The 22,956-nt window shown below is 43.5% G+C and overlaps 2 protein-coding genes across 8 annotated transcripts; both read left to right on the top strand.

The window, feature by feature from the left end:
- The first annotated feature begins 1,865 nt into the window (after positions 1-1,865).
- susd3 (sushi domain containing 3) lies at positions 1,866-15,519 on the top strand. Of its 2 annotated transcripts, none has more exons than XM_080469697.1 (5): positions 1,866-2,008; positions 11,951-12,139; positions 12,948-13,095; positions 13,440-13,601; positions 13,693-15,519. In XM_080469697.1, the coding sequence occupies exons 2-5, from the start codon at positions 12,094-12,096 to the stop codon at positions 14,012-14,014; spliced, it is 678 nt and encodes a 225-aa protein (XP_080325823.1). In that variant the 5' UTR covers positions 1,866-2,008; positions 11,951-12,093; the 3' UTR covers positions 14,015-15,519. The 2 variants fall into 2 exon arrangements, with proteins under 2 accessions (XP_080325823.1, XP_080325822.1); XM_080469696.1 differs by lacking the exon at positions 1,866-2,008 and adding an exon at positions 9,748-10,404.
- Positions 15,520-15,611: 92 nt separating this feature from the next.
- LOC308113421 (caspase recruitment domain-containing protein 19-like) lies at positions 15,612-21,616 on the top strand. 6 transcript variants are annotated; one of them, XM_080469704.1, is made up of 6 exons: positions 15,615-16,081; positions 16,946-17,091; positions 17,198-17,354; positions 18,960-19,028; positions 20,508-20,573; positions 20,698-21,616. In XM_080469704.1, the coding sequence occupies exons 1-6, from the start codon at positions 16,039-16,041 to the stop codon at positions 20,799-20,801; spliced, it is 585 nt and encodes a 194-aa protein (XP_080325830.1). In that variant the 5' UTR covers positions 15,615-16,038; the 3' UTR covers positions 20,802-21,616. The 6 variants fall into 6 exon arrangements, with proteins under 6 accessions (XP_080325829.1, XP_080325830.1, XP_080325828.1 ...); XM_080469702.1 differs by adding an exon at positions 16,781-16,845 and having other exon boundaries at positions 15,659-16,081; positions 16,946-17,354; XM_080469707.1 differs by having other exon boundaries at positions 15,730-16,081; positions 17,203-17,354.
- The last annotated feature ends 1,340 nt before the right edge of the window (positions 21,617-22,956 follow it).

Raw genomic sequence — 22,956 nt, 5'->3', positions numbered from 1 at the left:
TGTACCGCGGTGACAATCTGTGAGTGATACAGATCTACACAATATGGTGTTAATTACTTTCATACACAAATTACAGTATTTACCATGTCGTTTTCTGGCTCATATATATTTACTCAGGCATCAAATGACCGAATGTAACTTGAACTTTTTGAATCAACTCTGAGAAAACTGAAAAAAAAAAGAAAAAAAGTGTGGAATGAGCTGCTGCAGCTGTCTGGGCTTCAGTTTTTCAGCATCTTGATTTAATTCAGTCACACCTCCCTCCTCCTGTTTTGACTCCTCTTTAGTATTTTTTATTTTTTTTTAGCAGCTCTTGCGAGCGTAATCATATCGACGCGTATATTCACCGAGAGTCCTGACGATGGGACAGCTATTGATGGGTCGTGTGAAGCAAAACTCCTTTATTGAGCAAGTCAACGCGAGGTGTCAACATGATGAATAGTGGAAGGCCGGCGTCTCTCTGGAGCCGCCGAGCGGAGATAGAGAGCGAAGTGCTGACTGCCCGCTTCTGTCATAGTTTTACATGCCGTACATCTTGAATAGCGAGGAGCGGGGCGGCTGCAGAGCATGCTGGGACACAAAAAAAACATGATCATTTCTCCAGAGTCTCCTCCGAGGAAACTCGAGCCTCTTGCTTTACGTCTCTCTTTAAGAACAATGTTGCATTTCTCAGCGGCAGCAGTGAAGGATTCGTCTGCTCCAAACAACAACTAAACAATTTGCTTCCTGGTGAATGTTTGTGAAGGATTGTTTAAGGAATCTTTGTCTCTCTTGGCTCTCTCCTGCTCTTAGCGACTGTTCGATCAGACATCCGGATTACAGAACGGAGTGCTCCTCCTAAAGACTGCCACACAGTAAATAGAATTGATTGCATTCATTTTCCACTGCAATGAACAGCTATGGCAGCCACCTTCTGTAGGTTACAGATCTCGCTTCACCGTGAAACTATCCACAATTTCTCTCTGGGTCTTTGTTTGGTGTGTTCCTCTGTGTGTTTGACTTTTTTTCTGAAGTTGCTGTCCAAGAAACATGCTGCTCAGGATGCAACCTGCCTTCGCCATAGTCAAGTCGAGTGCTTCGTGAACAGGATTTGGTGAAAACAATATTTTGAGCCATGCCTCAATCTCTCTTTTCCTTCATCCCGGTGACATTTGGAGTCAGTAACTGTTTCTACGGGCTATTTTTAGAACATGCCCAGTGTGTTACTTTGCAGGTACCAGCGGGCGCTGCCGGCCGTCCACCAGCAACTGATCCTGGGGGACGTCTGATACCACCAGTTCAAAACACAAGAGCAAACAAAGCAGATCATTTAAAGTGTAGACATTTGTTCAGTGATTCAGATTGTGGCCTCGGTGGAGGAAAATGGATTTAATGGGAAAGCTGTTATATGCCACTGGAGCGTAAGCCTCTTACCAGCTGTGTGTGTGTGTGTGTGTGTGTGTGTGTGTGTGTGTGTGTGTGTGTGTGTGTGTGTGTGTGTGTGTGTGTGTGTGCGCGTGTGTGTGGCCTAGAAACGTTTGCGTTGTGGATGTTCAAACCTCTCAGTCTGTCCTTTTTAGCCGCTCTGTCTTTGTTATTGCACAAAGTTGATGAGCACATCCCCTCTACCATATTGGCCCAGAAAGTACACGAATTCCACTTGTTTATTGTTTCCTTTAACTCCAATTTTAGTCCCACGGTCTTCTACCAACTACGATCAGCCGCCTGTCAGACGAGGAGATAAGAAGACTTTTATCACTTTGGAGGGACACGAGCCAAGAAAGTTGGAGGGCGTCGCTCTCGGCGGTGCAAAAGATAAACCCGTTAGCAGATACTTGTTTTCTTTCCCAAAACCTGTGTCTGTCTGCCATCTGCTGCTGAGCTGCGAGTGAAGAGTCACTTTCTATGGCTTGTTGGCCACATCCTTTTGTCTGCTGCAGCCAGAGCTGACACGGTGAGACCAACGAGCGGGGAACTAAAATAGTGCAGTGGCAGCCTGGACATCCACATAATGAGCTGCAGACGTCAGGTGATAATTCTCTGTTTTGTTCTGATGACACAGGAAACTTTTACTGTCCAGCCGAGTGTGAGATCTGCCCACATGGCAACTACAGATACTATCATTTCATTTCAGTTATTAATCATCTTCTTTTTTTTTTTTTTTCTTTTTTTCTCTTCTTCCTCTGGTATCGCCCTCGGGTCAAACTTTCCGTCTTGTGTGAAAAAGTTTCATTTCCATTTTCAACTTGGACTCTTCTCCGCTCGCCGAGACCTCTCGGTGCACCAGATAATCGAGGGTTTCACACAGTGGAGCGCGGCCGTTGCATCACGTCGCTCTTTACAGCAGCAGCAGCAGCAGCAGCAGCAGCAGCAGCAGCAGCACCCGTGCACGCACGCAAACGCAGAAACCTTTTTTCTTCGCTTGGTGAAGTGAAGGAAGTGCACACTTCTTCATTCCTGTAGAGGAAGTGGTTGCACCTGCTTCCTGGCAGTTGCATGAGAAGAAGAAGAAGAGTCTGTTTTCAACCTTGTCTGTGTTTATGTCTCCTCTCACCGAGACACGAGGCGAACAAGTTGGAGACTTCCTTTGATTTCGGCGCTCTCCTTCTGCATGTTGTGGGTTTTGCTCCTGTGCTCTCCCGTTGATTGACTGGAGCTGCGAAAGTTATAGAAAATAGTTTATTGTTAGAGAAGTACTTTTAAGGATTTTCCTCAAAACAAAACTGCAGACAACCTGAGAAAATATTCTGCATTTAATCAAAGACCTAGAGGGTCTACAGATGAATCCGATGATGATAGTAATAGTAACAGTACATCACCGGAGATGATCCATTACGTTGTCGCAGCCCAAGAGGAGATAGAGACAAAAGGATCTAATTCGGAATTGGTCATTCTACCATTATATTATAATTAGAAATCTTTAAGACGGATTAGGTGATGATTACTCCTGATCTATTTGAGTAAATGAAGGCGGTGTCGTCAGAATCGCCGTATTAAACATGGTTTCCCCGCCTCCAGCACCGCGGTATCGTGTTCCTGCTTAAATTCATTCAGTAATTCCGTTTCACAGGGGAGATCATTCATTCAGCTTTACAGTGGCTGTTCTTTCTCAAGTGAAGCTGAAATCCAATTTATTCCCTCCAAACTTCACATCAGTTCACATTCTAAACGGCCTAAATAAAGGAGGCAACATCTGGAACTGAACACCACAATGTGTTGTAAAGCCCTGGACCAGAGCTTCTTATCACGCAGAACATCAGTTCACTTGTGAGGAACATTGTGAAACGATGTGGAGCCGCACGGCGTCTCTTAAAACTCGCTGCAGAACAAACTTCACTTTGAGTGGCAGAATCGTTTCATAATGGAACGTTTGGCAAAAGGAAATCAAAGAAGATTCCAGAGAGAAGCAGCTATATAACATAGCAACGTGATTGTGCGCGAGGCGACAGATGTGGCGTTGTAATGCAGCAGCCATCGGCAGAGCTTTATTTCACAGACGCACACAGACACCATTCCAGCAGTTGCTCGGACTTTTAAACATTCAGGTTGAAGAGATTTTCACAAAAAGCTTGAGAGTACTTCTGTTTGTTCTACCCTTCAGGTATATGGGTACATATTGTGCACTGCTCAAGAGGCCAGTGCATTCTAATATCTCCAGTAATAATATTGTACAATGGGATTGGATGAACAAATATAGAAATAAGCTCAAGATAGGAAGTCGACCAACTTGACAGTGAATCCACAAAACAATAGAGCTGATGGGTTGTTTTTTTTTTTCAAGAACATTTTCCTGTTATCAGAGTCTGTTCTCTTTTGAGCTGTCACTCCTTTCATAAAAAAAAAGAAAAAAAGAAAGTGACACAGCTTTCTACACTTCCCCGGAAATGACCAGCTCAGCACACTGCACCTCACTTAACCTCACGGATGTCCGTTCCCCTGGCGTTCCCCAGAACGAGCCACCTTATCCCGGTTCTTCCTCTGATGCGTTTTGGGTCGGTGCCAGCATCCGTGATCTCTTCCCTTGGTCCCTCATCATTTAGTTGTTTGTCTTCTGTCGGGCTCCCTGCTGTTTGCTGGCCGTCGATACCTCGGTGGGATTCGTCGGAGGTCGTACCCGTCCAAACACTTCAAGACCCTGCAGAGTACGGCTGACGGCAAACCGTGCAACTCCCTCGGGTCTTGTTTACGTTCACATTCTCCCTCGCTCCTTCGGTGGGTTTTGTATACCTCTGGAGTGACGAGGGCGGAAAAGAATTAAGACTTTAGGATTGGTGGAAGAGCGGGGAGCTCTGTGTTGAAGACAGTCTGGAGAGGAGCTGGAAGGAATTCACTGGACTTGAAGACGAAGCGGAGAGTTTAGAGATGACGTTAAGATATATCGTAGAGAATACAGAGACGGCGGTCGTACACAGAGGACATGCCATTCCATTTCTGAGGAGCCAAAATCCAAGGAAACGTCTTCATGAGGAGATCCAAAGCATACGGAAGGCAGTGTTTAGATGAGGATGTGTCTGCAGTGTGTGCAGATGCTTTGTCTCAGTTGTTACATGATGACATGTTTCCATGGTCAGAGTTGACTGTGTCTGTCACAAAGTGGAGTAAACTGTGATCAGCAGGTGAAAGGGTTGAAGGTGTAGACAAATGGATGAAGGTACAAGGGCTCTATACAGATCTATACATGGGATCTGTCCCATCGGATGAAGATTAAAAGAAGTACAGGTAATAAACTGCAGGGTTTATTGAGAAATCCACCAGAGCACAGGAACAAAATGCAAATTCAACACAGAAACTTCCCCGAGCCGAGACCTGAACTGAGGATTTTCTCTGCGAGATTCAGGGAAACGGTGTGCCCCTGAAAGGTTTTTATTTGATGAGAAAACTTCAGAAGACTCTGACCTGAAATGACAAGATGAACTCACGTGAACTCTTGATTTAATTGCTCGCCCACCACCGGCTTAAATCTGAAAACTCTGGTTTTACTATTCCTGCCTCCAGTAATTTGCACTTATATTCTAAAAAACCAGTCACCAGCTGGATGCGGGAATAATGTACCATGTAAGCTCATGGGTTTGAAAATGAAGTCAAGTTGCTGTGCTAACTTTAATCCCTTCCGAATAAAAACACATATGGCCAACTCTCTCAGCTCCCACAGTTCCACAGACACACTGCCGGGGCAAAATGCAGTACATCTGTATCCCAGTGCCTCACAAGCTGTGCACATCTGAAGTAGCACTGTGGCAAAGAAACGCTTGATCAACTCAATTTCCTCCAAAAGCCTCATTCTTCTTACCTGCCAGCCGTTTCCCATCTCCTCTGCTTTCTATTTCTCCGCCCTCCTCCTCCTCCTCCTCCCAGTGAGTGCATGAAGGTCCAGATTTATGGAGCTGCCTGGCCGCTGATGGCCACAGTCCAGCCAGAAAAAAAGTGATTTGTTCGGAGATTACAGACTGAAAACACAGAGGGAGAGGTATTAATGGCGTTATGGGCAGATCATCAGTGTGTGTCCGTCGGTGTGTGAGAGAAAGTGAGAACACGGCTCAAGATTGTTTTATCCAGGCTGCTCGGCCGCATGCATCTCAGCAGGAAACAACGAGGCCGTGGTGAATCAGACTGTGATTATGGCATTAGGCTGGTTTGTTGAGAAGTCCCAGGTTCTTTTTACCTGTTTGGTTTTTGCTCGGTCGTCCAGCGTTTACACACTAGTTCCCTTGTTAGGAGAGAGCCAAGGACAATGGCAGAGGGCACCTTCGCTCGCCTCCGCCCAGACCTCCAGCCATATGTGGCCTGGTTTGAGCCGCGGCGTTGACGGTGCGGTTGGCAGCGTGAGGCGGTTACCCTCCTGTTCTACTTAATTACCCTTCAACCCCGCCCCCGGGCCGAGCCACTGAGTGTCACACTGTGTCAGAGGCAGGGCGGACAGTCACCTGCCTCACCTCTCCCAGCCTGTCAGGTAAGATTAATAATAAAACGATGCTTTACCTTCAGCTAGTTGAACTTTTGATGTCCATTATTAATCATTTTTCATTCGTTTTTTTTTTTTTTTTTCCTTTCTGCTTCTTTTGTCACACCCACAACAGCCTTGATGTGTTTACTTGTGTGTGTGTGGCACCAGGAGCTGTTAATAAACCTAATGAGTGTGTGACGCTCTCTCCTGGATGAGTAACATATCTGTTGAGTCATTTGGCAACACTCTGTGTATATTGTCATTCGTCCAGGCTGGAGGCATCTCAGCAACACTGAATCAGGTCACCGGGACTTGGCTCTATGTTTTGGAAGAAGTTTCGCCAGCCGAGTCGAGTGAACTGATGAAACCACTCCGATAAAGGGGAAAACATTTGTGAAACATCTTGCAAGACATATGACCAAGTTCCTTTGACCTGATTCGGTTTCATTTGAGACTCAAACGAGGCTTGTGTGATTGGCCGTGCACCAGATTTGTATTTTATTGATCCCGAGTGTCAGCCTTTTGTTCTTTCGTGTTCATTTTTGAGAAGAGAGGATACTTTATTGATCCACTTGGATAAATCTCTCTGCATTTAACCTTTCCTTCTCATAGGTAACCTCTTCTACTATACATGTTAGCAGTAGGCTGCTGCAGTGCCGGTGGAGCTGGTGGGGGTCAACGGACCCTCCGTGGTTACCTGTCAGCTGTGGGATTTGAAGCTATGGACCTCCGATCCCATGTTTAGTGCATCTGTACTGTGGGAATTAAACAAACATAATAAATGTGTGTCCTGTAGGTCATGCCAGTCTAATTACAAGGCTGCACTGTGGGACTGAATCACTTTTCAATAAGAACCTTTACAGACACATTTAGGCCTTAAAATGTGAATATGTATGAGGAGGTCCGTTTTACAGATATATGAATGTTTACCTGACTAAAACTGAACACTTGAATAATATTAAAGAGAAAGGTTAATGCAGTGCGACGGATATTCTGTCCTGAGATTCATTAGTAGGCATCCTGGTTTCCTTTCGCACACAGAGGACAGAAAGCTGAGAGCAGAATAAAGTGTAAGGCACTGAGCGTCCAAACTGTACTCCCAGAGACTCCAAGTGAACTGTTGCTGTAGCAACCGTCTCCAAATCAGAAGCGAACTCGACCACTTTAAGCACACTAATTTCTCAAAATGTCCTCATCCTGCATCTCGTCTCCCTCCTTGTCCCTGACCTCTGAGGGTGAAACATCACTGGGTTCTGGATTCCTGGAGGAAGCACAGACACTCAGATTGGAAAATTCTATTCTATGTTCTTAATTTGTCGTCTTATGGCTTTTATCCATTCATCATGATTTGTTTTTCTTTTCCTTCCCTCTGTGTTGTCCTGTTCGGGGGTTACTACAGCAGGCTGTTTTCTCCCAATTCACTCTGTCTCCCGTATCCCTACATCTTCACAACCATTCTGTCACTGCCTGTCCCCCCGCACTGCATCCATGAACGTTCTCATTATTAACCTTCAACATCTCGTCCCGACTTACAGCTCCGGGGCTTTCGTCTCTCCTCCACACAAAACCAAAAGCCGTCCCAACTTCACTTTTCCACCAAACTTTTCTGGTTGAGCCCAAGTGGCTACTTCAACTTGTGTCTTTTTGCTGCCTCCACTCTCTGCATCCTCACTGTTTCAACCATCCTTCCCGTTCACACATGTACCGAGCATTTCTCTCCTCTCTAATGCAAATCTCCACTTCTCCAGGTTCTCTACAACCTATTTCCCACTCTGAATACAAATCACTGTCATCCGCAAAGATTATAAACCATGGAGAGTCCTGCATCCTGCTGTTCTACACCCTCCTGTTTTATAGCATTTATTTTCCTTTTCCTTTTCAAATTGTTTCTTCTGATTTCTATCATCAATATAATCACAATTTTGTCAGTTTATTGTTTCACCTTGTTTACTTTATTCTCAAAGACCCACATGCTTCTTTCTTCCTTTCATTCTTATTGTTACTTGTTATGTATTATTATATTTCAGTCAGTCATTTTTGAATTGCTTTTACCTGCACTGACCTGCATGACGAATGCCACACAAATAGAATGTCACTGAATGATGCAATTTAACATTTACGTTTATTTTAGTGGGGGTGTCCTCATTCTGAGATTGTGCTTGCTGTCAGCTTTGGCCGTCTTTATTCAAATTCAACAGAAAACCCACACAGATAAACACTATGGCCATCTGTGATGTTGGGCTATAGACTCCCACTTCCCTTCCAGAGTTGCAATTTCAAAAATAGACACAACAGGAGACTTATTGTCCTTAAGCTGAGACTTTAGTGGTGATAATGGGGACCTTTTTTTTTTTTTTTTTTTCCATGCCCTTACCTTGTGTGGCTGGTATGTTTTCTCAAAGCGATGTCACCTGATACCACTTTAATCAGGTAAGGCAGTTTGTTCAAAAATGATGAACAAAGACTCCCAGAGTGTGTGAGGAGGTGTGTGTGTGTGTGGAGGTTTGCTCAGGTGAACAGGGCTGAGCCTGTGGAGACACTCATCACCCACAGCAGAAACAGACTCATGCATGCTCTGAATTCTTAACGACGTGAGGCCGACTGGCTCCCGGAACAGGAGAAGTGCTCTGCTTTCAGACGTGTAGGCAAAAGTTAAACAGGGGAACCTCCATTTTGTCTGCGTGGGGTTTTCGTTGTGTGATGTAATGTGAGTTTGTACCCTAATTGTTAGTGTCGTGTGCACAGGTGGATTTTCTGTACATGCCTCAATTATTTTTCCTCTTTTTGTTTTATTCCAAGTTGGTTATTGTAACCATGATGTTATATTTCTCTTGCACCACACATTTTGAACTAAATTCCAAATTAGGGCTGCTTGTTTGTTTCAAATACACATTCAAAGTATTCATTAAAGTTCTCCTTCATGTTAATGCGTCATATCGAACACAATGACACAAATGGCCTACGCTACAACACTGACATGGTGAGAAACAGAAAGAGAAGTGAAATAAATTCAGTCTTTATGTGCAGTGGCTTGAAGATGACTGTGGTAATTAATGGAGAAACTGTGGTTTTGACATTACATTTGTACAACTAAATGTGTGTGGTCATGTAATGACAGCAGACAAGTTCAGCTTAAAAAAGTACAAGACATACTGTCACCGTTTGTGTTTGGTCATGCATTCTCTTCCCATGTAGAGTATAATACTGTAAATGTAATTTATTAGCATTATTCTCTACACCCCTAAAAAAAAAAGTAGTGGAGTTACTTGATTATACAAATATAAAGCGACCAGCTACCTGGCAAAATGTGTCATTTACTCAAACTGTTTTCTTTCTAATGGCTGCTGGGACACGTCAGCTGAATAAATGGTTCACTCTTTAAGTTCAGTTTAAGTCATATTGCTGGAAGATGCTCTGTAATCTGGATGTCATTCGTTCCGGAAACAAATAAAGTAATATAGCAATAACAGAAAAGCAACAACAACAGAAAGTTGGTTCAGTCAGTTAATGGAGCTTTCCTCTTCTGGTAAACACAAGTTTAGTGAAATAGTGACTGGACATGTTGAAAAGGGAGCTTTCCAAATAAGTTACTTTATTTTTACTTTTAAAAGTAACAGTGTGACTATAATATATTAATATATAAAATAAAGTCTCCTCCAGCAGACTGGTGTCAATAATAAAGCTACAGATGCGTCTCTCAGTCACTTATAGTGGATGTCTCATTTGTGAGCGCGGTTTCTCAGTAAATGTGTACTTGGTGCACCTGAGGAAGTCGTGCATTCAGTCATGCAACCCTAAAATAAAAAAAAACGAGGGACTGTTTTGCGTCACGACTTATTGGTCTTTGTCATAGTTTGAACCCAGAAGCGCCCTGATAGGCTCAAACTAACCAGCGGCGCAACATCCTGCACAAACCGAGAGCTGCTGGTTGTTAGTCCGCCTTCACATCGGAGTCCTGCTGCACACGAGGCGCAGCTCTGATGCCCGACTTGACCTGACCTGATGTAACACGGGGAGTCATTTCTGCTTTGCTCAACAAGGTCTCCACTTGATCGTCTCTCCTCGCCCTCCTCGGCGCTCATCCTCTTTGCGCGACAGCGGCTCGGACGCGCCGCTTTAGACCTGCTTTAGTATTAGAGCTGCTGGAGAGGGAACTGCACAGGGGGGGGGAGGACGAGTCTGTGGACAGCAATCTGTTCACTGGGAGAAAGAGGAGAAACTCGTACTGAGACGATAAAGCAACACAACAAATTGTTTACCCTGAACCGGGCACAGAGAGGAGCGCCGCTGCGCAGTCTTTACGCACAACCAGGAGGGCTGCTGCTGACACACTGAGTGTGTATGTGTGCGTGCGTGTGTGTGTGTGCGTGTGTGTGTGTGTGTGTCTGTCACCAACATGTCAGCAGCAACAGCTTCAATAGCAGATGTGTCCAGGACCGCTCATCCAAACAAGGATGAGAGCCATGGCAGGAAAAACTCAGGTAGGACAGATGCAGCAGAAAAACACATTGTGTGTAAAATCTTTATGCGTCGGTGTTTGGCACTTCTGCTAGTGTGTGTGTGTGTGTGTGTGTGTGTGTGTGTGTGTGTGTGTGTGTGTGTGTGTGTGTGTGTGTGTGTGTGTGTGTGTGTGTGTGTGTGTGTGTGTGTGTGTGTGTGTGTCTTTTTCTTGTGCAACATCCCTTCAGGGACTTGCAGTATTTGCAGTGATAGTGGTTTCCCAAAAGATGCACTTGGTCTATTAGTCTTACATATATACTATGAAGTACTGGCAGAATGTCGTTAATCACTGTAATACATACATGATACAGTTTTCACAAGCCCCTCAGATCAGTAGTTATTTGATTGAATTAAATCTCCCAGAAATAAAGAAAGAAGTGAACTGCGGGTGACTTAAACATCAGATCCACAGCTGGACATCGAACGCATACAGGCTCATTCAGCCACAGAGACACATTACATAAAACCAGTGTGCTCTGCTTACTCTCATGGAAGTGTGTCCTTGTGTTACATAAATGTGGTGAGATAATGCTAATGGTCTTCATGGGGGAATTTATCCCAGTGGTGTCTATAGTCTCCTGCCACTGCATCTGGATCAGGAGATGTTGAAACTGCTTTTGGCTTGGTCATTCATTCCCTCTGTATGAATATCCATGAAACACCAAACTTTTGATATAGTTTGGAGCCCCTTGTGGTGATAAAACTGCACCACATGTTTCAGTGTGTATCTGTCTGTGTAAAGCTTAATATAAACACAGTCAGGACCCTCCTACATCACAGATCTGCTGCATTTAAATAAAAATTATGAATATGTCACTTAGTGACTGCATTTGTTTGGACCGTTCCTCCCATCCTTTTGGAAATCACCAAATTTATGCTCCCGTGTTTATTTTCATTCCAACGTCTTGTTTCACGATGAAGTCATACCCTGATGTTATTTTAGCTCACGGCTGCTGGTGTGTGGCGCTGACACAGTGAGCGTCCTCCCTTCCTCTGATGTGCCGAGCACCCCGCTGTGCTGTATGATAACCAGTTGTTTAGCACGCCTCCAGATGGGGTGTGCATTCCCATCAACCTCGCGGGCCTTTTGTTTAATGATTTATCTCGTTTCCCGCTTTGATACCGTTAGAATTTGATGCAACCCGGCGCCGGGCCGTTCCAGGGTTGGCTGTGTTTTGTCAGACTGTGTTGAACAGCCCTACAGGGGAGCAGAGCTGATATCGCCGTGGAATGACTGTCCCATTCTACTCCGAGTCTCATCTGCAGCACTCCCTTGTTCCTTCTCCTGCCGTTCTCTCGTACAGTTCACTCTGAACTGTTGTTGTGCCGCTCATGAATTTTGAGTTGTCTGATCATCTCTGTGAATACAAAATTTTGTTTGAAGACGCATGAATTAAACATGTGGCAAAACTTTGGGCAAAGTCTGTGTGACTGATGCATATTCAACATCTGCAGCATAATTCATTCGTAAAAACCTCATTTCTTGCAGATTGCTCACCGCCTGACCATTCGCTCTCTCTGATTTAGTTCATTCGCAGTGCAGACCCATACCTCTCCCAGCCCTGGGCACCCAGAGGATCATCCAGGGCAATGGCACCAATATAGGCACAGTCATCTCCCTGCAGTGCCCAGCTAAGCACAAACTGATTGGTGGCGATCTGACGTGTGTCATGGGGCCCAACAGCACCCACTGGGTGGGGGAGACCTACTGCAAGCGTAAGTAGAAACGGAAACGGAGACCTTGAGATGACCGTCGGCATAGAAAGAATGACTGCCGCGGACTAGTGCAGGAGTCTGAATGTGTCTGCTGAGCCATTTTACCACCGAAATGTATTTGTGCAGACTGAAGTATTTTTTACTGTGAGAATTGCAAAGGCTGCCGAACCCCCCCCCACACACCCCACCCCCACCCCGCCCCCCCAAACTGTTTATCAGCTCATTATTCGGAGAAGATGGAATATATATTATGCTATTATAAGCATTGTGGCTAATGAAGATGCCTAATGTAGTATTTGGCTTCCAATAATTGTTGCTTTAAGCCGAGTGAAAACACATTTGGGAAGGAAATGACTTGCTTGCTTTTGCAAAAAGCTCATTAAAGGACAATATTAATGCTAATACCGGAGGAGAGGAATACTTTCACTCAGGTGCAGAGCTGGACTGTGGGTTTTTTTGTGAATGAGTGGAATAAGTGGAAGCAGGATTTTAATTACATTTCACAATCAATCACCATGAGAGAGGAAACGCTGTCTAATAAGACACTGAAAGAAATTAAACATAAAATTTATATTTTATTGTCTCATCCCTGATAAGCTGTCAAGTTGCAAAATGGACTTTCATTTTCTGCCAATTTCTCCAGAGTAAAGACAGGAGCAGACTGTCTGCCAACGTGGAGTCTCATTAGGGAGTGTTCGACATGGATGTTGCAGCCTGAAGGATAAAGTTGTCTTTTAGACCGACTGCATAACATGGAAATAAAGTCAATAAATTAATCAACACCCTGCCTTCCTCTGTCACGCTGCAGCGCTGTCTCCCTTCGAGGACAATGGATTCCGTGTGGCTGTCCTGGCGTCCATCGTGAGCTCTGCAATCATCTTCCTCATGTCCGCGGCCTTCATCACCTGCTGTCTGCTGGACTGCATCAAAGAGGACAAAAGGAAGGAGCAGGAGAGGTCAGTGAGGAAAGAATGACCACGAGCCAAAGCGAAATCATTGCAATTGTTACTCTGCCTACTTCAAGATGAATGAGATGGCCACGAAATATATGAGGATAAGGAAGAATACATATTACATTGCACAACATTACTGGATCGGTTATGATCCAGTAATGTTGATAAAAACCACATCAAATGTGATTCAAGTTGAAAAAAACCTGCAGTGTAAGTGTAAAATAACAAAACAATAGAATATTTTTAAATTGTTCACAGGTACAATGTTGAGAAGTTATTCTAAATCGCTGGAGGGTTTGATGAAGGTGAAATACTGACATGCTTGTTTGGTCTGATGTTTACTTCAGGGAGTCCGATATGTGGCAATGGGAGGAGCAGGCCCAGAGTCAGGAGGAAAGCAGGTCACGCTACAGCCATAAAGGCCGAAACAACAACAACAACAACACGCGGGAGAAGCTGCGTTGGGACACCAACAACCCCGCTGTGAGGGACAGCAGGCCACCATGCAGGTGAGATGGGAATTCTTCTGGAAATACTCAAAACCATATTACTAACTGATCAAAACAATAAATTAACTTCTTGTTGTTGTTTTTTTAACAGATGTCAGCAGCAGTACGCCTACAATCCTGCCTGCTCATTCCCCCCCACACCTCCACTTGCTGCCCTTCCTGGACACGACTACAATCAGCCCCTCTTACCCCACAACCAAGATTGTGATCCGCCCCGCTACCCCGGACCTCCTCTGTCCTCCAGTCAAACTGGGAGTCCGGGCCTGATCCAGATCTCTACGGTGGGCAGCGTGGTGTGGCAGTATGGGGGACAGCAGGACGGCCTGGCACACGGGAACGCACCTGCTCAAGACGAAGTCGGCACGAGGAATAAAAACCCTAAAGAATTTTCCATAAGGATTATATCGGTTTGAGTAAAACCAGCCACATCTGCGTTTTGGAGAAATCTGCTCTTGACTCCACTGATGAGGACGATGAGCACTGTCTCAGCACTTCACCTTAAATGTACCTGCTGTGCCACTCAGTGTGAGGGCTCCATGGACCAGCTGATGGACAGACTTCATGTGCCTTTTGTATACTGTGACGGCACACTGCCCTCTGCTGGAAAAGAGGAGCCATTGCATTTTTTTCAGCACGCCAGCCTTGAGTGGACGTTTACACATGCTGCGATTCTATTCAAGATCTGGGCTGCAACTTAAATATAATGTTGAGACTATTGATGTAGAGGTCACATTGCACTGTAGTAGTCTGAGAGGGATGTCTTAAAAAATAATATAGAGTTAGGAACCTCGTGTCTGTTGGAATTACAGCAGAGAAGCTGGAAAAAAAAAAAAAAGACCAGTATGTAAATAATAATTTTAAGGAAGCTAAATAAATGAACTTTCTTTTATTACTTATGGGTTTGAAGTGGAAAAAGACCACATGTGTTTCATTCATCTTCTAAGGCGTATCCAACATAAAGTTATAGTCTGGACAGGTTGCAGTTCACCTTGGAGGGAGACACCCATACAGGTCATTTGCTGTCACTGATAAAATACATTTATTTGGACTATTGAAGAATAGCTGGAGAAAATTTGTGTTGCTGCTCTTTTTTATGATTGAGTAGTAAAAACACAGAGCAGAGATGCATGCTGCATTACCTTTACGTTACATTTTTGACTAAGTTCAGATTTACACAAATAAATGCAATTTCAATATTATACAATTTTAATAATGGCTCCTGGTGTAAAAGACAGTGACAAGCCACCTCTTTGCAGGATTTAAAGCCTTCATTGATACATCTCTGGTCTCTCCGCTGAGGTCTCAGTCTTTGTGTTTTGTCCACTAACTTCCCTGGAAATAGCAACAGCACTTATATAATATTTTGCTTGTAATTCTCAGAATTTACAAAGTCATCCAGCTTCCGGGGCCTTATGTTTAACATTCCTGCCATCGAGGGCATTGTTGATAGTGATATTTTGGACAAAAGTCTAATGTGGCATGAAAGTCTAGGTTTAGGAGTCAAAGGTATTTTATTTCACATTCTTTATCTCAACCCCCAACATGACTGTTTGAGGTCAGCCGCCCACTGAAAACATCTCATCTGACATGATGTTGAGCACCATCATGGATGAGGTTGTTTTTTTTCTTCATTTTGCCAGATTAGCATCACTACTCAAACCTGGAAGCAGTGTTTGTGCCAACCGGTAGGAAATAGGACTTAAATAGGATAAAATGTTGGACAATCGATCCAAAAACAAAAACACGTGGTACTGGAAGCATCAATCGTTTAGTGTCACAAAAAAGAAAAGCCGTGTGGACACAGGAAAAACATGCAAAATCCACTCCAACTGTGAAATGAGAGTTGCGAGCTTGATCATAACTGTTATTTCTGCTCTTTGAATTAAATACTTGATTAAAAAAGACATTGTGATTCAGTATTTTCAGGAGAGCATTTCCCCCCTCGTTCTTTGTTAGTCTTGCTGTCAGATCTGTGTTTTGTCCTTTAATCGCCGCCGGTACCGGGAGCTCAGTCACATGGCGGTGGTGCGCGGCGCGGCGCGCGCTGATGTAACGCCGCAGCAGGATCTTTCACCCCGGGGTGACTTCAATGGAGGTTTTACCGGTACGTCCAGAAATCCAATCCCTCACGCCGCTTGAGTGTTTGTCAGTGTGACATCGTTTTGAATCCACGTTAAGGCGTTTTGACTTTTGGAGCTGCGGCGTCTGACTTCCAGGAAGAGACCGTGCGTCTTTCCCGGGTGTCACACCTGAGCGGCAGCCGAGTGGGTGCTCCACTTTTAGCCGAAAATATATCATATTGAACCGAATATTATTGATGTACCTGTAAATGGTTACTGGGACTTTAACGTCTTCTGAATCTGCGCCAAAGTGTTGCTCTAAAAAAGGGAACCCAGTTTCCTGAGAGCGACCGAGCCTATTGTTAACATGCCGGAAGATGGAGTTCCTACTTCTGTCTGTCTCGTCCAAGTCTGACCTCGGTAAGAGCCTCATCTCATAATTGCATCATATGCATGCACTGTTTGATTTAATGGAAAATATCGTATCACCCAAGCTGTTTTTATTTTTCAAAGTTTTAGCATATATTGAAGATATTGCAATAAATTGACTGGTGATTATACCAAGTCACTTAATCTAACACATGATAATCCTAATTACTTACAAATGTTGCTGATTGGTGGAGTTCGAAACATTGTTATCCGATTCACTGAGCTGCTACAAATGTGATGTGGTGCACACAGATTATCGTGTTATTTGGATTTCAATGAGTAAAACACAATTAAATCTTCTGCCTGACTGATGATCCCCTTGATCAAATTACCAGTTCAGTTCATAAAGCACCAGCCATCCTCTCGTGATTCTCCTGCCTCAGGATCTTAACAGGATAAGACATTTGGCAGAGCAATGAGGCTCCATTACAATGAAAAACAGCCACAAAGCCAATTTCAATAATGATCAACACATCACAGGCTCCCTGCTTTGACCTTATTCACTGTTTTTTAAATGAATTATAGTTTGCTGATTTTTTATTTTTTTTCCCAAGTAGTGTGAATGTTCACCTTTTATAAACAGGAGAGTAAACCTCTTAGCGATTTATTTTCAGAATAGGGCAGATGCCAAAATCAGCTTACTAATGAACTACTTAAGGCGAGACATAAACTCTGCTGGGCTCCACTCAGAGCGACGTCCGCTGGCACGGATGTGCAGGGTCATGACTTCTTTGCGGCCCGGTCTCTGTGCTAAGGCATGTAATACATTTTGCCATAAAATCAGGACCGATTTGTGGTTGCAGAGTTGAGTGCACTTTAATTCCGTGCTTCTGTGTTCAATATTTCTTGGTACAGACATTAATGGTTACCAGGAGCAGCTCCAGATCGACTCCCACTTCCTGTGCTCAGACCAGAGGATGGATGCTGAGCTGGTGGACCGGCTGGTGCTGCAGCTCAACAGGATCTACCCTCAGATACTCAGCGACAAGGAGGCCCACAGGGTCACTACGGGCAATGAAGAGTCTAGTCATACTGATTATGTCACACTTTGAGAGTGCTGAAATCAGGGGTGTGCGGTCATTAAATGCAGCCTTCGTCTACCCGCAGTTCAGGAACCTGAGCGTGCCCGTCGACGAGCGTTTAGTCGGGCTACTGGAGCATCTGTATGGGGAAGGTGAAGAGGCGTGCCAGGAATTCTACAGAGCACTTCAGATCCACACCGAGGACATCTACGCTGACCTGCCCACCACAGTCAGAAAAAGAGGTAAAACACTTTAGATTTCAGTATGTGAGAATAAGTTTATCTCTCAAAATCTAAATTTAACCCTTGAACTATAATTATATTCATGCTGCCTGCATATATTTTCATTTCATGACTGTCGAAGTGTCAAAAATGTGCAAAAAAATGACTGTTTCTGCATTTTATTCCAAGATAAGTTTCAGGACCTGCAGTCATTTAGTATTATTATTTGTTTCCGACTTTGTTTCTTGGATCGATTCTGCTGAAATCACTGTAATTGCAGCCAAATAGGCCCAAACTTCATCTTGATGCTCTTTTAACTTGTTTTGGAATTTTCTAAATGTCTGAAAACAACACATGTTGTATCTTGTCCGTAGAAAAATGTATCAATTATTTGTGAGATGTAAATCGTAAGTAAGATATTAGCACAGTTCATTTGAGCCTCATCAATACTTTAAATATTTTAAATTGTTCAACTAAAGTATTCCTGATTGACAGTAAGATGATAAACACCCATTATTACAAATATTCACACAGCAACACTAAAATAGAACAGCAAAAACATAATCAGTACAGAGGCCTTCTGGAACACATGAAATGATAAAGAAAATCAAAAATCAAATAAGAAGCAAAATAAAAGTCTTGTACAATTACTGTGCCAAGTTTATCTCCAGCTTTTATTTTTTTAGTTCAGCTTCAGTAGGAACCAAGCTGTTTTGGTAGCATTTTGTTTTGTAATATTAAAGACTGAACCATCTGGAGAAGCTGGAAATCGCTGTGTAAAGAAGAGATGTCGCTTGTTCTTTGGAATGAAAAGGAAACCATTTGTTGTTGTTGTCTTCCGTACAGAGATTCCAGAAAAGGAAGTAGCTTAATAAGTCAGTATAACTTATTTAACTATTCGGCTCAAGGCATTTTTTTTTATTCCAACGATGTCTTGCTATAAGATCATAAACAAAAAAATGAAACATGATCATCATAGTTTGATTAACGTGGACTTGCAAGAGTTTCCTAAAGCAGTTCAGACGCTGATGAGTATTTTTGCAGAAGGCTTCGCCGTTGAGTGACACTGTCCCCGCGTATCAGCCTGCATGTGTTCACTGTGGTGTGACATTTTATCAGAGTGGCTTTGATCATGTGACTTTTCCTCCTGAAGTCATCCATCGCGCCGGCTCTCGCTTCCCTGAAGCAGACTGACAAAGTGCTCAGCCAAAGCATCTCATGCGTGTCACAAACTGTTCCTCTTGTAATCTTCAATGTAATTGAAGTATTTGCAAAGCAGGACACAAAAAAAAAAAACACCTATCATGGATATTTTCTTTTTGTTGTGATCTCGGTATCTTTAATGTTTTTTGTTTTTTTTCTTCCACCATGTTTTTGATGCTTTCACACGTTTGAACTTGAGACAGTCGAGACAAATCACATTAGCCTCCAAAGTGTCCTTAGATTGCGGATCCCCGACTGTGTCATTTCCTTGCCTCACTTGAAGTGAGCTTATCCTCTTCGAGCTGCAGAGAGAAGTCAGCGTGAAGCCCGGGCTGCAGCTCAAGTCGTAGATCTGACATTGAACAGGGTGTTATTTAAAGTCTGGCCGCTGCACTTTAACCACTTTCCCTTTCTGTGCTGCAGAGACGGAGGAACCGATACAGACAAACACTGTGGCGGTCTACCGAAAGCAATACGTGCTAAATGACAAAGGTAAATTCAATCAGCTCAGCTCTGCTGGTAACAAACAAAGCTATATTAGGCTGAGTGCTTTTAATTCATATCATTATGTTTATTATTGTGGGTATTGTCAATTTAAAGACGTTGTAGCCCAACTACTGTTGTCTCAGTGAACTGTAAAACACAATGCACAACCCGTTTCCCATTGATATTCGATTCCTAAAGGTTTCAAACCAATATAAAAAACACATTACCATTTGACCTGTTATGTAGATGTAATCAATCTTAGTAGGAAATAATGTGTCTTATACTTGTTGAAAGGTTAATGTCATCGTGTAGAGATGCAGCTGTAAGCAACAACTGATGTGTTTCCTTTCTATTGCGCTCAGAAACAATAGACCAGCTGTGATATATATATCTTTTTTTATTTATTTATTCGAGTCCATGTTAACACAGCTTAAAGAAGTTTATTGACTCAAATCTGTTTACTTACTTCACAGACGCTTTTGAGTTTCCAACCTTCGTGGCATAGTGCTGCAGTGGTTAGCATTGGCACCTCACAGGGGCTTTTGTGGAGTTTGCATGTTCTTCCCGGATAGTTTTCTCTGGTTCCCTCACACAGTCGCAAGACCTAATTCGAGACTGTAAATGAAGTATGAGTGTGTGTAGGTGATCAACTTTCGCCAGACATTTTGAGCCAAAATCAAGCTTTTGAATCAGTGTTTTTACTCCCACGACATGTGTTATATTTGGCCACATAGCCATTACAGCAGAGGAGCTCAAAATGTGTGAACATGAGCCGCTTTCACAGTGCTGTGAGAAGGCCAGACGTCCTAATGTTTTTTGGCATCGATATATTTTAGTGTCCCCCACCCCACCCCACCATTGCACCATGAGAAGTTTTGAATGGACGAGTCTTACGGTGTGTGTGAGAGTGTGTCCAGTGCCTCTGTGCCCCCTTCGCTTATCCTCAGATAAGCCCCTTAAGCTCGACTAAGCTTCGTTCTTCAGCGAGCGTAGTTGCCTGATGAACCTTTCAACCCCGGGCATGAGAATGCGGGACCCACTGCCCCGTGCCCCCCCCACCCACCCACCACCACCATTCATCGTCCCCTCACTTTGTGGGTCAGTTGAGCCCATGTACGAAGCAACTTCCTCTGTCCTGCATTCCTCTGAACAGTCAGGGGTTCAATCACTGGGTGAAAGGTATGTCAGCAGGGAAGTAGGTCATCAAGGCTGCAACACACACTCCTTCTCATCAGTGGTACCAAAATAAAAAGGTAGGGCTTGTTTAGGGAGAGACGAAGACACTGAAAAATAGAAATATAGCAGCTGACACTTCAGTTTAGGTCTATTAGTTCAGCAATATCAACACACGTTTGAGTACAACTTCAAGTTCGTGTGTCTCTAACACACGGATGGAGCGAGTCGGGGTTCGAACCACCGAAACTGGAATTGGAAGATTTATTAAAAAGTTGAATGAGAACTTATAGTTATCGTTTCTTCCTGCAGGACCGATGTTCTTCCTGAGCTGTTTCAGTGTTGCTGTTGGAATGGCAGTTCTCTACTATTACGGAGGTGAGTTATAGAACGAAGACGATTTGTTTGGACTTAGATTAGTGGGGGTTTTTTTGTTGTTGTTTTTTTTGTATTTATAATTTCATCTTGAATTTCTTTTCTTTTCCACTCGTTCTGCCCACAGATGGTGAAACGTTCAGGTGTACCGGAGGGTTTCTGCCCTGCTCTGCAGCAAGAATCAGTAAAGATGCTTTCGTGTCCTGTGCAGACGTCGGAAAGCAGAAATGATGATGGTGAAATGCTCAACAACGAGCCATGTGGAAAGGGCGAGCCTTAAAAAACCCCAAAAAAACCAACCTCTTTGCAGTGCCAACCCAATTTAAACAACATTGTTTCCACAAGTTGCACATCTAACTATATAAATGTGCACATGTAAGTACTAATTTACACATTTTGAAGCTGGTGAGTGACATTTCCTATATTGAAAAAACTACGTATCTTCCTTCAGAAGAAACTTTCTTTCTTTTTTTTTTTCTTTTTTTAACTCCATTAGTTCCTAAAGTTATGTGGTCGACCTTTAAGGGGCAGAGCAAGAGGAACTGTTTTGGTCGGGGGGAAGCCTTTTCTCTGCAAGAATTTTTCCATTTTAATTCAGGAGGAAATGATCAATTGAAATATGCAGAGGAGTGAACGATCAATAATCTATAAAATCCCTGAATAAAATGACTGAATTTGTTGCAACTTTAATTGAAGCAAAATGTAATGTATAAAATAAGCTTTTGCGCAAAACCATAAGTGTAACAATGTGGTTTGAGCTGTAACAGGGGACCCATCATCCTACACTTTCATAACCAAGGCTCCCTAAGACAGTTTGCAGCAGACCTATAAAAATATATATTAGGTGTCTGAAACAACCAAACCGAAAGGATGAATGAGCTAAAGCAACATTTGTCCATGGTCTTCCAAAGCTTTCATAAATGAACAAGAATTTTGCAAAACGTTGAGTACAAGAAACAGTTTCCAATCCTACTTTCTGTGCCTTTTAATACTGTAATTCAGACCAGTTTTGTGCTGTTTTGTTTAAATAAAGAGCAAAAACGACCATCTGGCTCTTCTTCCTAATTTTGAATTCAGTGAAATGATAGTTATGAAGATCTCTATTCAAATAAATATTGTTAGTATAGGTGAAAGGAGGGATTCATTCCAATGAATTGCAGTGATGCTGTGATGAAGCATTTCTCTGTTTTATTGAACGGTTTCAGTAAATACACTAGAGGGCACTGCGTCCTCATCCAGTGCGCCAAAGTAAAGCACTCTAAGATGATGGAAAATATTGAAGTGCGCTATAAAAATGACCGCTTGAAGTGTAAGGCAGCCCTCATTTATTAATAATAGAAATCAATGGGTAAAGTTAACTTAATCAAATGCTACTATAAATGCTTTTTCCGCGACCGCTCGAGTGAGATGTGGGCAGGATGGATGCCTTTCATACTTGTTTGACGCTGAATCTCATCATACATCCTTAGAAAAAGCGCTGCATCATAGATTATGGCAGTGAAGCTCTCAGGTGTCAGGTGATATTGGGAGATTTGCTGCACTGAGCAACACTTCTGTCTCGATCTTCCTTGCGATGAGACAGCAACAGATGAGAGGGGAGGCAGATAGAGAGAGAGGGAGGAGGGACGAGGAGGTGTTACAGGGGGTTGGAAAATGTCACCAAAGTGATTGTTCAGTTTGAACACTGGCATCCGCATTCCCATGAGAGAGCTATTAATAGGTCAGTGGAACTGAAACTCCTCCTTGGCCATGATGATGTTTGACCCCCCCCCCTACACAGGGGGTCTGTTCAACTTGGAATACAACCAGAGGAGCAGCAGACACACATAGATACATCCATACTGTGTGTGTGTGTGTGTGTGTGTGTGTGTGTGTGTGTGTGTGTGTGTGTGTGTGTGTGTGTGTGTGTGTGTGTGTGTGTGTGTGTGTGTGTGTGTGTGTGTGTGTGTGTGTGTGTGTGTGTGTGTGTGTGTGTGTGTGTGTGAGAGATCAGTCTGGCCCTTGCCTCGCCTGGTTGTTTCCACGGTTACCAATGGTAGTTGTGGAGGAGGAAAAATATAAGATTGTGACGTTAGTTTATCATCTGAAAGGTGCTTTGTCACAGTCACATTGAAGAAATTACAGATTTGAGCACGATTCAGGTATTCAGCCGATCATCATGTAAAACGGGCTGCTTTTATGTTCTCATGTTAAACCAGTGAAGTGTATAAAATGAGCATGAGCCTGGGGTCTAATTGGTGTTTCAGTGACATTGCTGAAACACAAGTCTAATTAGGACGTCCAATTTAACAAGTAGTTCTGCACAGACCCCAGCATTGTTGATTGTGACTCACCGGCTGCTGGCGCCGAACTGAACCACAGCCACAGCTCCGGATGGATGGATGGA

This window comes from Lipophrys pholis (genome assembly GCF_963383615.2).
Source record: "Lipophrys pholis genome assembly, chromosome: 8".
Lineage (NCBI taxonomy): Eukaryota > Metazoa > Chordata > Actinopteri > Blenniiformes > Blenniidae > Lipophrys > Lipophrys pholis.
The sequence above is the reverse complement of the archived record's forward strand: the minus strand, read 5'-3'. Positions and strand labels throughout refer to the sequence as shown.